We start from the raw sequence: 17,368 nt of genomic DNA, 5'->3' as shown, positions 1-17,368 counted from the left end.
TTATACAACCTGCCTAACTGGTATGTGATTAAGGAGGTAGAAGATACATTATTGCCTGGCACAGCAGCGCATTCAGAGACCATACTGTATGGTTAATATGTTATTCTTTCAATCCTTGTTTGTGCTTTTTTTCTGTTCTTTATCTCTCTCCCCCGAGAGATAGTGGTATTATCCAGCAGAGGGCGCTCCAATGTTATGTATAGGCGAGTGGCGTCTCCCACAGTCTTGGAGGGGGGAATCTTACATAGGACAAGACTTTCTGATAGAATCAATCAGTGAGGGGGTTGGGCTGGGAGGAGCCACACGGCGGCAGCGCTGAGCTCTTGCTCTGTCAGTAACACATGTCAGGGTAGAGGGAGTAGAGAGCGGCTGAGAGAAGCAGGAGCGCTCAGCCATCCCAGCTCCGCGATCGTGTGAAGCAGCATCATCATCATCATCATCATCCCAGCTTCTTCCTTTATCTCACACCGGAGCTTGAGAGCCTTCAGACTGACATCCGGCGGGACAGTTCAGTATCCATATTGTGCGTTGCTTTCCGTGGTCGACCTGTCAGCGGGAGAATAGCGCCGAGTTGATCCGAAGCAAAGTTGCTGTTAGTGGGAGAAGGAAAGGGAGGGACTGGGCTTGTGGAACTGACTGGATCTGTGTCTGCAGCGACAGAACTGCTACAGGGGATCGGACATTGAGGCGTTTGATTTCCCTACACTAAACAGCCGGGGATCGGGCAAGGTAAGCACAGCCGGCCTTCCTTCCTTCCTTGCCAAGGCTGGGGCTCGCTTTACGGCAGGGTTGCCCGACCTACAGCAGAACGGGCGCAGGGGCCAAGTTGCCGGCTTCCTAAATGCAAACAGTGTTTTTAGCGTAGCCCCGAGCCACTTCTGTGCGACGGACTGTGCCATTAGCTGTCATTATCGGGGGCAGGGAGAGAAAGTCACAAATGGGTTCCTTCTGAAATCAGGCACATGAGCCGTTTCATCTCTGTGAATAAAAAGCTAGTGACAGAATTGTGGCTGTTACCTGACAGACGAGAAGAGTTGCAGCGATTAAGTCGCAGTTAGAGGGAGGGGGGCGTTGTAACTACTTCTCCTCTCCCCCCCCTCCTCCTCCTCTGCTTTTTCTCATTTCCTATGGAAAGGATTCCCTGGCTCAGTTGTAAATTGGGACATTGCCACCCGCCTCCTGGCTTTTCTTCTACACAAGGAGCCTACAAAGCCCCTTTCTTCCCCTCCCAAGTTTTGTGAAACAGTGGCAGTAAGATTAAAGTGAGCCCTGTCGCTCCTTTGTGCCCTGGAATCCACTCGCCCGCCTCATTAAAATCCACTTTAAGAATCTACATTTTTTTTAATTACAAAAAACATTGCCCCCCCTTCCTTTACTCCCTAACGAGATCTCCATTAAACACCAGAGACGCTGCTGTAACTGTTGCCTCTAGCTGCCAGCGCTGCCTTCCCTAAATTGCCTGCCTATATAATTTATGGACAGCCCTATTAAACTTAAAAGCTTTTTCCCCCTTTCCAACTCCATTGAAACTTGATGAGAAGCCTCCCTTGCGCTTTATCTGGAGAGTCACTTTCTGCTCTGTCCTTCTGGATTCATCTCCAGCAGATTTAATCAGCATTAAGGTATTGCTTGTCCTTAAGAGCTTTGGGTAATGTGGTTACTGGATGCCTCGCGCCAGTCTAACGTTTCCTTTTTTTTCTTCTCCCCCCTCCCCTCTATTTACCTTTCAAGCGAGATTGGGGCAGGTCACTGGGAGAGAAATCTGAGGCGTCGAGGAGAGAAAAAGCCCTTGATAGACTTATGGCAGGAAATGCAGATTCATTTAGGGGCTGGAGATGAAATTGTTACAAAAAGCAATTTGTTGAGTAATGCATCAGATAAATCAATTTACATAAAGGTATGATGCATTTGGGTACACACGGATAATGGCTTTTAGAGTGGTTCTCTTTCCCAAGTCTTAGTGTTTTGTTACAGCCTAATAGGTACACTTGTGATTATGGCTTAATTCTGTGGTGTATTTACTGCCCTGGGCAAATCACTCAGGGGTGGAGGGAGCTGCAGAGGCTTCTGTCACTATCAGTCTCAAAGTCCCATTCTGTGATATTAGGTGTGTTAAAGACTGCCAGTGCTTGCCATGGTCAGGCACATCCTTTGAGGCCGTGTGTTCAGCTGCTGCAGGATCTCTTGGGCAAAGGATTCTGTTAGTGGAAGTGGCACATCAATGCCTGAGTGGAATAGTGATGGGGCGGGAGGAAACTCTTCCACTTCTGTATCAGTCTACAGCCATATGTATTCAGTGTATGTGCCCAGCTCTCTAAAGCATTGTGTAATGTGACAGCGCTATAGAAAGAGAGGACATTAATAACATTCGCAGAATATATTGGTGCTTTCAAGGTTAAAGCCTTTCAGCTATTAAATAGCATTTGCAGGGCGGCATTCGTTATTAGGGCCACATGTTGGACATCCCGCAGTGATCGCACTTTCATATATCTGCCTGCTTCCTCAAGTGCACTGTCTCTGTATAAATAGGACAAAACTGCTTAATGGAGGTTTATCAGCTCCGCTTGCAGCTAATTTAATGGGCCACTGTATCCACTGAAAAGTGTGCTGACAGTCAGATGTGCTTCAGCCAGGCAGCAGCAGCCTCCATTGTGTCTTCTTTGACTTTATCAGGAAATGGGAAGCCTTTGGAGGGTGTCTGCCCATTGCATTTAAATTGCTGATCAAGGACAGATTAGCGAGACAAAAGTGGTTTTGTGTTTGTACAGCAGGTTAGCAGGGCGTCATAAAGTTTACATCTCCTATTTATTTGCTTCTTGGTTCAACTGTGCAGCAACAAAAAGTCACTGGAGAAGCAGAACTTGTGTGCAACTCCACGCAACTGCCTTTAAAGAGTTGTCCGCACTGAGTACACCCAAGAAAGGCCATGCTATGCCAGTTAAAGCTGACTTTACATGTAACATGGGGTTGATCATATATTTATAGAAATGCAGGGCAGATATTGTTCATAGTCCATCAGTGTATCCAAGCCCAGGAAAAAGAAACACCTGTAGGGAAATATTTCTTTGAGGCACAACATTACCTTGAGTTGCACCTGTATTTTGTAAGTTAAAATTTTCTATTTGTTCTTTGTTTAGGGTGATCCGATCCAAAGTAAGAGAATTAACATTGACTTTATGATAGACAAAAACTCTAAGGACTAATAGATAATTGATGGGGTAGACTCTATTCCTTGTGGTGTTATCAAAAGAATATTGACGATAATATATGTTGTTGATCTATAATGATCTTACGCAGGCTTAAACTAAGTATATGTTGTTGCATTTTAACTATAGGCTACAAGTATTAAAGCTAAGCCCTGTAATAGGCAGTAACAGAAGCTTCTGGGTAATTTGATAGCATAACCTGGCCCAGAGGAGGGGGTGATAAGGTTTTAATATGTAGTGGAGGGCTCATTATTCTGTTGATCACATTTGAGGTGGGATTAGGGAAGATTGGAAATGTTGACATCTCAAAGTCAGATGCGCAAGTTCTGCTTCCCCAATGAGTTTTGAGGTGGCTGCACCTCTGTGTATACACAGACCTGGTAGTGCCTGCACAAGGTGGGGGGCCCCAGGTCTATAAAGACTGCTGGAGGGATATTTATTTTTATTTGTAACCTTGTTTCAAAGCAAACCTCCATTGATCACCTATAAAATCCAATGAGATTTGAGCTGATCCAACAATAACGAGGGATCGATTAGTGCAGCCACCAGAACAAGAGACAAACCTTTGAAATTTGAAGAACCTGCCCAGCAAGTTTGCACTCAGCCTACATTCCCTGCACACAACCTGGGTGATTTTATTATTCATTTCATTTCATTCCTTTCCCTTTGCTTAGGGAATTGAGCATATCATACAGTTGTGTTATCACTGGGTTATCTGAATAGTGCAGCTAATTTTCCCCTCCCCTCCTGCAGTTCTAACCTACTATCAGATGGAGTGGGACATTATCTAAGTGGGATCTGTTAGGTGGCACCGTCTAGGTGAGAGAACCTACTGACCCCAAGCAGAGTAAACAAGTGGTAATGTCCAGCTCTTTCACATTAAACTCCAGTAGCACAAATTAGGATGGGGCTAATTATGCACTTATTCATTGGCTAGGCTATGCTTAATGACCTGTCTCTTCTCTGCTCTCTGTTTGTTTTTAGATCATGGTGAATCCAGGTAGCAGCTCCCAGCCACCCCCTGTCACCGCAAGCACCCTCTCCTGGAAAAGATGTGCAGGTTGCGGGGGCAAAATTGCGGATCGGTTTTTGTTATATGCCATGGATAGCTACTGGCACAGCAGATGCTTAAAATGTAGTTGCTGCCAGGCTCAGCTTGGGGAGATCGGAACATCTTGTTACACCAAGAGTGGAATGATCCTCTGCAGAAACGACTACATCAGGTAGGTGCTCCTCTTTAGCTCAAGGCCATTTGGGATAAAATAATAAATGTATTCAATATATAGGCCAAGGCGGCTAGGAACCATCCTTGTATGTTCAGATTCAGAGGAGTGGGCTTTGGCACTGCTACAACCTGTCAACTTGTTTGGTAAAAAAAACAGTTTGTATCTGTGTAATTGGCATAATCTGACCAGGAACACATGATCAGTTGGATTAGATTGTCAGGTTTTATACTAAATAAATTGCTTTAAATATTGCACCAACCTGTTGTTTAGGTGCAGGGGATGTAGTTTAACTACAACCCCCACATCATGCCCATGAAGGAAGCAGAGCATGTTGTAGGTTACAGCTGGAGAGCCACAGGTTGGTTTTGCAGACAAGCTTCTTAACTCATTAAACTGAAAGGCATTTGAAGGATTAGATATTTAATGTAAGTAAACACTTTAATATAGTGATGCAGCTGAATGCTCCGCACCTTCCCGATCCTCATTTACTTCCATTTCATAAATTGTAGTAATTTCAGCTTAAAAGAACAACAGCCAGCAAAAACAAGGGTTTTCATATATCGGGTGATTAAATGCGGAAATAAACAAACTCTGGCATTGATGTTTTCTACCTTGGATCTCTAAACCTTAGCTCTTGTTGGACTGATGGGATTTTGGGAGTTGTAGTTTAAAAACAGATAGATGGCTATGATTTTGGATGCTTTTCTGGAAACCTCTAGTCTGGTGTCTCCATTCAGCTAAAAAAGTTCTAGGTTTTTCTAGGTTTAATTGTTCGTTAATGAGCATGGGCACTTTTTGGCACTTCTGATACGCCTCTGAGCTTGACTGCGTTTTAATTAAATGGAGCAGAACTCTGCAAAAAAAGGCATTTGTTTGAAGAGGGGAAACATTGACCCTACTGTCCTGACATACTTCATGCTACAGCAGTATATGGCAATAAATATATACCACCAAGCAAATAAATACCACCAAGCAAAGTTTCTAGTTGCGACTAATTACCAAGTTTGTGTGCTTTCTATCCCGCGGGCATCTTCATCTGCACGTTGTTTTTCAAATGCAGCCGAGGCATGCATTTATTTTTACCTGTGTGTTATTAGTGCAGGGATATGAGAACAAACTCCTTCAGGGCCTATCAAGGCAGCCTGTTATAAAGCCTCTTATTAACCAGTTACTGGCCAATGTCCCGTTTGGGGTAACAAGTATATATGTTGACGTTACAGTATAAGTTTAAATACCTTACATTGTAGCTGGGGCAGCTTTTAGGGCTCTTACATTGCACTTTCTTCGGTTCAGCCGCAGGGGAGCGAAGGAGTAGACACACTCAATTATTGTGAAGGGGGCTGTACTCACACTGACACATGTAAGTGCAACATGCTGCGTCCCACCTGCGTTTGTCGCTTGCATTCGCCTGTGTGAGTACAGCTCCCTTCACAATAATTGAGTGCGTCTACTCCTGTTCTCCCCTGCGGCTGAACGGAAGAAATCGCAACGCAGGGGAGTGCATGAAAAAACGCCAGTGTAAGAGCCCTTCTAGGTATAAAATATACTTGCTAATTGTTGTTTATTGGGACCAAAGAAAAAATTATTTTTTGAAAGGAATTTGTTTTTCCCTCCTCCACCTTGTTTGGCTACACTCAAAAACATAATGTTTTGTTACAATAAGCTGTATGATACAATATACATGGGTTTAGTCCTGTCCCTTTAATGTGTCTAGTAAGTGAAGTTGCTGGGTGAGGATAAGGAGGTTGTACACTCTGCACATTTAGTGTATATTACTTAGTAATGTTCTGTATAAATCGTTTAGATCACATTTAGAATATGATATGCAGAAGATCAGGGCTTCTGATCATGTAAAAAGCATGCCTAACCTGGATCCCCACAGCAGTCAAATAATTCCTTGTACCCTTGGTCTTGGCTGGGAGTTGTAGTTTAATGATAACTGGAGCAAAGCAGATTGGCTGTCCCTTTTGCAGTCTATTCTATGTAACCATGTTATATGGGATACTTAACCTGGAAACTTTTTTTATTTTTTGGTCTGGTTTTTGTGAAAATCTTGTTGCCACAGACAGTGCTAGTAAAGTAGGACTTTATACCTAAATAATGTCAAAATACAGACAAACGTTAGCTGTACAGATTATTATTATTATTATTATTAAAGCTTATTTATAAAGCGCTGGCATATTCGGCAGCATTGTGCAATAGAATATGCGCCGCCCTGAACGGATTTTTATGTGTTAGAATTTGATGTGCCTCCTCTCTCCCCTCCCAAAGAAACTGTAATGACCATTAACTCCTATTCTCCAAATCCCTTCTGTGGCCAAAAATGTAATGTCAGGGCAGGACAAAAGGACAAATGGATTTGCGGGCTGGAGTTTTTAATAGCACACCATGAAGTAAAGTAAAGCACTGGGCAAATGTCTTTGGAGCTTGTGATGTGAGGATATATGATTGTGCCTTTGAAAAGCACCTTCTGAACAAGGCCAAGTAAAGTGCTCGTGCTTTCCCCTTCATTTCCAGCACGAGGAGGGGAGGGAATCCACCGCTCTTCCATTAATGAAAGTGCTTTTGGTGGGAGACTGACATGCAGCTCACAATCATAGATTCGAGATAAAACAGCCTGACAGTGAATACACACAATTAAAAGCTTTAATTAGTGACTCCTCCATTTTCTTTTAGTCCTGATAGGTTTTATCTAATGAGATCTGGGCTCTGGCTTAGATCTGCTCGGGAATGACGTGTCCGAAATGAATGAGAGCTGCATCGCAAACAAAACATTTAATTAACAAAATTGGCCTGTAAGAGAGGGGATTATTAACAGGGACGGAGGCTTTAGACTCTTAAAGAGCCAGAGTACTGGAAAACATTAAAAGGATTTGGGAGCAGGGGAGACGCTGAGATGATTACTCAAATCAACAATCTGCATATTTCCAAATGTCATTACTTCCAAGGAGCTGTATATACATATCTAGGAAGGTTTAACCTCCGCTTTGCCTCTCTTTGCTATGAAGCCCCTTATATTGTTCTGTCTCCCACTCTAAAGGTTAATGTGTTTATACCTTCAGCTGTCTGAACTACACCTACTAGTGTAGTTCTTTATTACTGGTGTGCTTTATGGCAGGTCCCAAACACTCTGGGGTGCAAAAGGGCATCTGTTCTGCAGAGCACACACTCAATTAGATTTCTGGGTGAATGATGCTGTAACAGCAACATTTCACTTTTGTTCAGGCTCCAACGTAAATATTCACTCTAGTTTTTCATTGCAGTCCCTGCTTTCCCTGTTTAATAACTGGCATAAGAATAGTAGGGTTTTTTTTTTTCTCCTTTTCATTCTTTGCAGTGGATTACTAGGTCTCTGAGAGACACCATGCAGAGAGTTAATTTCCCTTGTAATCAACAGCAAGCTGCTATATTCAGGGAATGCTGTCCCTTTAATTGAACAGGCTAGGTAATTAAATGGCGTTTTTCCAATAGGACGTGCTAGGTAAATCTAATAGTTGGTTATTTAATATCACTTTGAAGTCTGCCCACTCAAGCACAATGACAGCACAGGAGCATGTGAACTATTAGCTGGGAGAGAGGGGAAAAAAAAACCTGGATCTCAAAAATTAATTAAATCGCATGCAATTTAGGGGGAACGTTTATCTTGATTTGTCATAACAGAATTAATTCAAGGCCTCCAATTCACTTGGGGGCAGATCTGTTACTCTGAATTAACCAAGCGTAATTTGGCAGTTTTTTTTCTCTCCTCTCTCTTGCTCTCTCTCTATGCAGCTCCAGCCATTATGCACAAGCCCTTTTCTAAGTATCAATAGCTTCTAGTGCTTTTAAGGTGCCTTGGTCTTCAGCTCCCATGAAGCACCTTTAATGGATTTGGCTCTTGGCATCACACTGTAGCATTTAATACACCTCATTAACCCCTGGCATGCTGGAGGTTACGTTTCCTCTCCAGAGCAACACATTGCATTAAACACAAGGACAGGCTGTACAAATGGCATGGAAAATTCAAAACTGCCCAAGTCCAAATATCTTTTAAGTACATTTTTATGTCTTTGGTCACCTTAAGGACCATATGTTATCTCTTTGCAGAGCCTTTTATTTGAAATGCCTTGTTCTGCAGCAATAATGTATAGGAAAGGTCAATACTTCATTAACCCAGAATGTAAAATGTACAAGGGTGCAATGCTGAAAGTTAATTCAAATATTTATTTAATTTTTTTTTTTTTTACAAAAATTTCCATTGTATATTTGCTGCCATATCACTTGCCACATTTGCAATTTTTATAACCTGGGACCTAAAATGATTTAATCCAGTGTGCTGTGGATTAGGTAATGTGTGGGTAATTTCTGAGTTTTGCATAGTGTGATTCTGTACATGTGTTTGCCTCTAGTAGGTCTAGTCATTCTAATTCCTATATCACATAAAATATGGCAGAGGTTTCCTTGGCAAGCTTGGGCAAGACCTGCACGTTGCACAATTAAATTGGTGCAGAGTGAGTTATTCAGATGGGCACCACCAAACAAAGATCTGTCTGTATTTGTAAATGGCTTCTCTGTGTAAGGCCGTTTGTGATTGATTGTGTTCCCCAAATGCTAAAATATTAACGATCTCCTCTGGTCTGAAGACCTGAACAGAGAAAACTGAAACCAATTCTGTCATCACAATTAAGGAGTCCCCTGACTTTAATTAGCCTGACCTGGGGTGTCTCTTCCCCCTATTGCTGATGCTGAAGAGGAGAAGAGAGGGGAAAAAAAAGCCCATTAAAGTCCAGACTGAGACTGATAGCTACTTAATTGAGCACCTAAAGCCTCCAGCCTTTTGAATCAAACACTGTCCTGCACAATCCCCTGGTTAGATAATTAACTCTCCAGCCTCACAGAAACTATGTGAAAACAAGTTTGCAGAAAGGGCTACAGTTACACAGTCGCCTTCATTCTTGGCTCCCACTGAAAAGCAATTACTTCCCTTCATTTACAAAGCTTTACATTCAGCAAGTTTTCTTTCCATTTCTAGAATATGATATAATTGAATATTCGGGGCCTATACAGCCTTTCTCACAAAGACACGTCCCTCCGTCTTATTATATATGGGAGCGTGAGAATGGGAAACGCAAACATATCTTTCTGGCCAACATTGGGTTTGACCTACTAATGACCTTAATGCTGTAAGACTGATAAGCAACATCTAGGCAATTAAGTGAGAACAAAAGGGAGTATTGTATTGAGTAGCCTGTATAGTGCTGCATGGCTGTCCGCTTCACACAAATGAAAGCATAATGCTTACCAAATGGCTGATTTCCGCAGTATTTCGGACATGTTCTTGTGTACAAACCAATCTTTTTAATTCCAACTGCTTAACCAAGAATGCTATGGCTGGCATAACGATTATCCTTGTGCCATGGCATGTTGTTCAGTTATGTGGCCTGTGTTTTTATTAAAGGGGATATAAACCTAAAAATAAAAAATTCAATGGTTTTAACTTAATAACTGCTACTGAATGCTATATCTTTCTCTTTCTAGTCTTTACCCTGGTGGTTCTGACTTTAAAAACAATGCAGCTGAAGCCAGGAGACCTGTGGGGGGGAAAAAGGCTTGCAGGGCATTGTGGGAATTGGAGCCTTGGTTGAAGGAGGGCAGACTTCTGCTACGTTGCTTCAGGAGAAAGAACATTGCAGAAATAAAGTATTACAGTTTAAAATAATTTACTTTGTGATAGAATTTCTTTGACTTAAAGAGATACTGACACCAGAAAATAAACATTTTTTACATCTATCATAAAATTGCCTTTGAAAGCTACTTATAATTTTGCCATAAAGTATTTGCACAATGCTTTTACATTACCTGTCTGGTGTCCCATGTTCCTCTATGAGGAGGCTGCCATATTTGGGCAGCAGGAGTCCGTTAGCATTGGAAACTTTAAAGGGGTTGTTCACCTTTAAGGTAACTTTTAGTATGTTATAGAATGGCCAATTCTAAGCAACTTGTCAATTGGTCTTCTTTGTTTATCTTCTATAGTTTGGTAATTATTTGCCTTTTTCTTTCCAGCTTTCAAATGGGCATCGCTGACCCCATCTAAAAAACAAATGCCCTGTAAATCTACAAATGTATTGTTATTTGCTACTTTTTATTTTATCATCTTTCTAGTAAGGTTCTATCCTATTCATATTCCAGTCCCTTATTCAAATCAATGAATGGTCACTAGGGTGATTTGGACCTTAGTTACCAGATTGCTTAAAATGCAAACTGAAGAGCTGCTGAATAAAAAGCCAAATAATGCAAAAACCTTAAATAATAAAAAATGAAAACCAATTGCAAATTGTCTCAGAATATCACCCTCTACATCATACGAAAAGTTAACTCAAAGGTGAACAACCCCTTTAACTGACAGGCTGAGGTGGGACAGTCAGGTTGGCAAAACAGTCAGATTTAGTAACTTCAATAACAATTATTTAAAAAAAAACAATCAATGTGACTTTTAATATACTAAAAATCTATATCATATTTCAAAAAGTAGTTTTTTAGTGTCAGAATCACTTTAAAGGGGTTGTTCACCTTCAAACAAGTTTCAGTTCAATTGGTTTGATACTTCACCAGAAATGAAGACTTTCAACAATTACTTTCTATTTTCTGTTTGTGATAATTATTCTATATTAAATTGTAAAGTTTCATTTTTCACCTTCTAAAGCAGCTCCGGGAGGGGGGGGGGGTCGCTGACTCTCTAAAAGGTTCTAAATTGATACATTTAGTTGATACATCTGTTATTTTTGTCCCTGCTGAACAGAATCCCTGACTTTCATTTAGGGCAAGGCCAGATGTGGCGTTTTTGCAGCGTTTTTACTTTGCATTTTTAAAAAAGAACAGCCAGGCATAAATACGCATAAACTGCACTACCACTGAAACTAATGGAAAATGCACTATGGCAATTCACACAGGGCGCTTGCAAGCTGAAATCCGCCACAGGACGCCAGTATTGGCGTTTTTTAGCAGAGACGCCAATATGTCAAGAAACTACCAAATCGATAGACTCTATGGGATCTGCACGTTTGAAACCACACTTTGTGTAAATACGTGGCGTATTTTAAATATGGCGTCCAAATTCTTAATGAGAACAATGAAAACAATGAGAAGTGCATGTTGGGAAAAGAATTGTACGTGCTGAAAAACGCATGTTGACAGTCGCATGTGGTTTCAGTGGCATATTTACGCCTGGCTGTTCTTTTGTAAAAACGCAATGTAAAAACGCCACGTCTAGCCTTAGAATTGATACAATAGTTGCTAATATTCCACAGATGCTGCTGAGAACTGTATCAACTAATTGTATCAACTAAATGTAGCAAATTGTAACCGTTCAGATGCTCCTGGATCACTGAACTGCCAGACTGAAACATCAGAGACAGGAACATTAAACTTTTAAAATTTATTTTTGAGAAAACGGTAAAAAATAAAAGATGGAAAGCAATTGAAAAAAGTCTTTGTTTATGGTGAACAATCTGAAAATAACTGAACAACTAACCCCTTTAAGGTGGAGTCTCCAGTAGTCCTGCTTTTCCTTCATAAGTGAAGGAATAAACCAACCAGTGTATCGTACCCTTCATCCTGGCTAGTATGCTGCCTATTGCTGGCAGTCTAATCCTTCCACTCCGGGCAGAAGAGCAGTCACAGAGCAGTTGGCAAATATCTGATTAATAGGGGTTATTGTGGGTGCAACCAGTACATTCAAAGTTCCCTATTTTCATGGCTTTGCATTGGGACATGGATTTGCCAGGATGCTCTACATTAAAGTGGGAGATATGACTTTTGGTTAACTTTTAGTATGTTTTTCATTTTCTTTTTTATTAGTTTCTGAATTATTTGCCTTCTTTGCAGCTTTCAAATGGGGATCACTGACTCCATCTAAAAAAACAAATACTCTGTAAGGCTACAAATGTATTGTTATTGCTATTACTCTCGTATTCATATTCCAGTCTCTTATTCGAATCGATGCATGGTTGCTAAGGCTTTTTGGCTTTAGCAACCAGATTACTAAAATTACAATTACTGGAGAGCTGAATAAAAAGCTAAATAAACCACAAATATTAAAAATGAAATACATCTGTACTAAAGTTCTGACTGCCTAAAAAGAGGGTTGTAGATCCTGCCAAATATACAGATATTCAAGTTTGATTCACATATTGTCCCGTGTATTGTATTTGTACACTGGTGGTGTGATACCAATGAAGATATACCCGTACAGCAGGCGAGTGGATGAAAGCTGCTGCATCAGCAAGTTCTTCTGTTAAACTCCTCAGTAGACACTAATTCCTATAAGTAGGGATTCCCTGTATTTATGAAAGAACTTAAGCAAACAATATGTAGTCTAGCAGAAAATAAAATGGCCGTTCTTTACCTTCTGGTGATTCATTAGAGGAAATAAAGAAGGGGGGGGTATGTAAATACGGATATCACACGTGAGTGAAAATGGATACTACGCCCTTTTTAATCAAATATTTCTTGATATGCCCTGTTGTGTCTGAAGTGTGTTTAGCTAAAGGAACCCGATCTATAGCAGTCATGTGGCGCCTACAATTCCCAGCATCCCACTGGCAGATTACTGGAGTTGTAGTTCAACACATCCAGATATTGAACTACACCTCCACACCTAAGGCTGTTACAGAATAATCGCTGCTGTTTAGTTAAAAGGTATATGAATTGTTACATGAAAATGATTAGGTTGGGAGGATAAAGCCCATGGCACAACAGGTTATGGTAAGATCTCTACTCAGCTGCAGCTCCCGAGTATGTCATTTTCTTAGCGGAATTGAATTGACATTCGGGAAGTAATTCTGTCCAATTATGTGAAAGTGAATTAGTTCTTTTGAAAAAGAGGAATTGACTTCTTTTTTTTTTATTGCAGCACGTTCCTGTCACAGTCTGTTAATGGGGATACTGTACATAAGCAAAGCCAATGATCAAAGCCCCAGAGACACTGCTGTTAAATCCGAGATAAAGAGAGTTTTCATACTTTATAAAATATTTATCACTGTGTCCAAACATTCTGATTTTAGGAATATACAGAGTGACAATAGCACAACACACATCATTATTTCTCTGCTACTTTCCCCCCCTAGTGCAGAGAAGTGTAGCTTGCTGCCCCAGTTACTCTACAACTCCTTCTATTTGCTGATGGCTTTTCATCTTAATTTTAAGTCTAATTAGAGGCTTTTATTTAATGAGTACTAAACTCTGTATCACTTTCATAACTTTGGGCCCACACATGGCCATGGACTCATCCCTTTAAAACTGGACAAATTGAATCCACATCCTACAGTAATGCACAAAAATGAATGTGGAAAATAGTAAATGTCCTGTTTTAAAGTGATTCTGTGGCAACACTACAATGGCCACCTGTTAACTGATATTTGAATAAAAGATGATTGCTGTTTTTTTAGGATTGAGTGGTTGATCCTTAGACTGTGGGACTGGATTAATTACTTTTCAAGACACTCCTTTAGGCTGATGGCACTTGTGCCATATTTCATCCATCCAAGAAAAGGCCAAAACTTTTTCATCCAGGAAGTACCAGGCGGCAGTTTTGGGCTGTCTGCCAGTCGCATATTTGCCATCACCTTACGGTATAGAGGGTGACCGTTACAAAGGTGCTTTAACTTTTTTTTTAAGGCATTCTGTTAAATCCACAGCTTATAGAAGCAGGAAATATCTGAGAAACTCACATTTGTCTTTTTGTCCCAGCAGGTATGGACTAGGAAATATAGGGTGCTGCATCTGTTTGCGAATTTTAACTCCCAGAATTTATCTGTCTTTAGTACTAAAGTGCCAAACATTTCCTATTCCTGCCTTGGTTATTATACATCTTGCAGCAGGATCTGTGAGAGAACAAATGAAGTCATCAGTCACTTACCTAAGCTCAATTATGGCTAATCATGTGGGCTAAATACAACTGTGCATGAAATAACAACCACTCCCTCTGAAGCAATATGCAACTGGCTCAGATTTCCCAACATCCCATTCCTATTGCCATGTTTAGTACAGGTATGGGACCTTTTATCCAGAATGCTGGGGATTTCCAGATAACAGATCCTTCAATAATTTGGATCTTCATACCTTAAATCTACTAGAAAATCATTTAAGCATTAAATAAATCAAATGATCTGGTTTTGCTTCCAAAAAGGATTCATTATATCTCAGTTGGGATCAAGTACAAGTTACTGTTTCATTATTACAGAGATAAAGGGATAATTTTAAAAAATTTGGATTATTTGGATAAAACATGCTGTGGGAGATGGCCTTTCCGTAATTCGGAGATTTATGGATAATGGATCCCACACCTGTACTACTTGCAGTGTTTTAGAATTTATGCCAGAAAAACTAACATTTTCTTGCATTTTTATTAATCCTGTAACTTTCTGTCACGTGTTCAGAGACTGATCATTTTATAAATATATGACTATAGACCATCGCTGCTACGCACAAACCCCACAAAGCAAAACCTAAAACATATTTTTGAATTGTGGTTGGGGCAAATGCAAATCACTTCTCATATGGCAGCTTGACTAAGGGCTCTTACTCACGAGCGTTTTTACCTGCGCTCCCCTGCGTTCCGTTTTTCGTCGTTCAGCATACAACATAGCCTTAAAGGGATACTGTCATGGGGAAAAAAAAATTTCAAAATGAATCAGTTAATAGTGCTGCTCCAGCAGAATTCTGCACTGAAATCCATTTCTCAAAAGAGCAAACGGATTTTTTTATATTCAATTTTGAAATCTGACATGGGGCTAGACATATTGTCAATTTCCCAGCTGCCCCTGGTCATGTGACTTGTGCTCTGATAAACTTCAATCACTCTTTACTGCTGTACTGCAAGTTGGAGTGATATCACCCCCTCCCTTCCCCCAGCAGCCAAACAAAAGAACAATGGGAAGGAAACCAGATAACCACTCCCTAACACAAGATAACAGCTGCCTGGTAGATCTAAGAACAACACTCAATAGTAAAAACCCATGTCTCACTGAGACACATTCAGTTAAATTGAAAAGGAAAAACAAGCAGCCTGCCAGAAAGCATTTCTCTCCTAAAGTGCAGGCACAAGTCACATGACCAGGGGCAGCTGGGAAATTGACAAAATGTCTAGCCCCATGTCAGATTTCAAAATTGAATATAAAAAAATCTGTTTGCTCTTTTGAGAAATGGATTTCAGTGCAGAATTCTGCTGGAGCAGCACTATTAACTGATGCGTTTTGAAAAAAACAAATTTTCCCATGACAGTGTAGCTTTAAAACAACAATTGGGAGGTACAGGTATGGGACCTGTTATCCTGAATGCTCGGGACCTGGGGTTTTCCGGGTAACTGATCTTTCTGTAATTTGGATCTTGGTACCTTAAATCTACTAATTGTGTAAGCATTATATAAACCCAATAATCTGGTTTTGCTTCCAATAAGGATTAATTCCATCTTTTTTTGAATCAAGTACAAGATACTGTTTTATTATTACAGAGAAAAAGAATCATTTTAAAACTTATTTTATTATAATGGGGTCTATGGGAGATGGCCTTTCTGTAATTCAGAACTTTCTGGATAATGTGTTTCCAAGTAACAGATCCCATACCTGTATTTATTGTAGTTATCTTACAGTGGACAGATTGTGTTACTCCTGGAAAATAACCCAAAGTCAACAGGTATCCTAACCCATTTCCCCTTCAGCAACACAGAGTTCTTGTGGAGGGTGCTGCGTCTTTATTGTAAACTATCCCGAGTTCTATTACTTGTGGAGACGGGGCCTGTGAATGAGACCACTGCTAGCCTTTCTGTCTGTGCTGCAGGCCGAGCTCCCTTCCAGCGTGAGTGCAGAGCAGCAGAGCGTGTGTGCTAAGCTCTCCTCCCTGTGCCACCCAGCTTGCTCTGCAGGAGCATGTCAGCGTGCGATCCTGGGCCTCACACTAATTAGTTTTGAAATGGAGTTTTGATTGAACTCTCCAAATCGATGCCGCTGCAAAATTTGTTTCTCGGGCTTCCTATTAAAAGCCATCTTAAGGGGCAGTTTTTACTACTCTCCCTGTCGTTCAGTCGATACATTTAATAACAACTTACAGGCTATTTTCAATAAAGTGGCAACAGCAAATTAGTAGCTCGAACATGACAAGCCTCCTGCAAGATCAGATGCAGAAAACTCCAGGCAATTAGTTTGTTCACCAAATGACTTACAAAGGAAACAGAGAAAATGGGAACGAGCAGGAACAGTAACCCCTGCAGTGCTGCTTTGTATCCAGGCTGGGGAGTCTTAGTAACAGGGTGGGGGATGAGAGAGATTGTAGCTACATTGGCCGCCAAAGGGCAATGGCAGTGCAACAATATTAGCCCTTAGTGGCGAACTTAGCTATTAGTAGCAGCTACTACTACACAATGCTTATAATTTACTGATCACTGTCTCTATGGTGCACATTTACTAAAGGGCTTATTGTGTTTATTTGGAGAAAATTTGCCAAAATGCAGATTCCCAACATCAAATCATTTACTAAAAGGCGAGGAAGACAATTCGCTAGAGAACTTTCGCTCTGCTGCCAGGCAGATTTTCGTTAAGGCAAGCAATTGTTAATCTGCAAATTTAAAAATTGTTAACTTTCCAATGCGTTACCCTTTTCGCCAAAGTCTACTTCGCCTGATTCTATCTGGTGCTCGTGAAGCAATAAGATGAAGTTACATCCTCAAAATTACTAGGTCAGTAACATCATATCCTGTACAGGTATGGGACCTGGGGCTTTCCAGATAATGGATCTCTCCATACCTTAAGTCTACTAGAAAATCACGTACAGTAAACATTAAATAAACCCAATAGGCTGGTTTTGCTTCCAATAAAGATTAATAATATCTTAGGTGGGATCAAGTACAAGCTGTTTTATTATTACAAAAAAAAGGAAATTCTTTTTAAACATTTGGATTATATG

The 17,368-nt window shown here is 40.6% G+C and overlaps 1 protein-coding gene across 4 annotated transcripts in view; it reads left to right on the top strand.

The window, feature by feature from the left end:
• Positions 1 to 371: 371 nt before the first annotated feature.
• lmo4.1.S (LIM domain only 4, gene 1 S homeolog) overlaps positions 372 to 17,368 on the top strand; it is a 28,044-nt gene continuing 11,047 nt past the window's right edge. The window contains 2 exon segments of one of the 4 annotated variants that reach the window (NM_001094421.2): positions 372 to 729; positions 4,191 to 4,429. In NM_001094421.2, the coding sequence (NP_001087890.2) occupies positions 4,194 to 4,429 (236 nt within the window). In that variant the 5' untranslated portion in view covers positions 372 to 729; positions 4,191 to 4,193. 4 annotated transcript variants of the gene reach the window in all.

Source organism: Xenopus laevis, chromosome 4S (assembly GCF_017654675.1).
Source record: "Xenopus laevis strain J_2021 chromosome 4S, Xenopus_laevis_v10.1, whole genome shotgun sequence".
In the NCBI taxonomy this organism is placed as follows: Eukaryota; Metazoa; Chordata; class Amphibia; order Anura; family Pipidae; genus Xenopus; species Xenopus laevis.
This window is presented reverse-complemented; position numbering and strand designations above follow the sequence as displayed.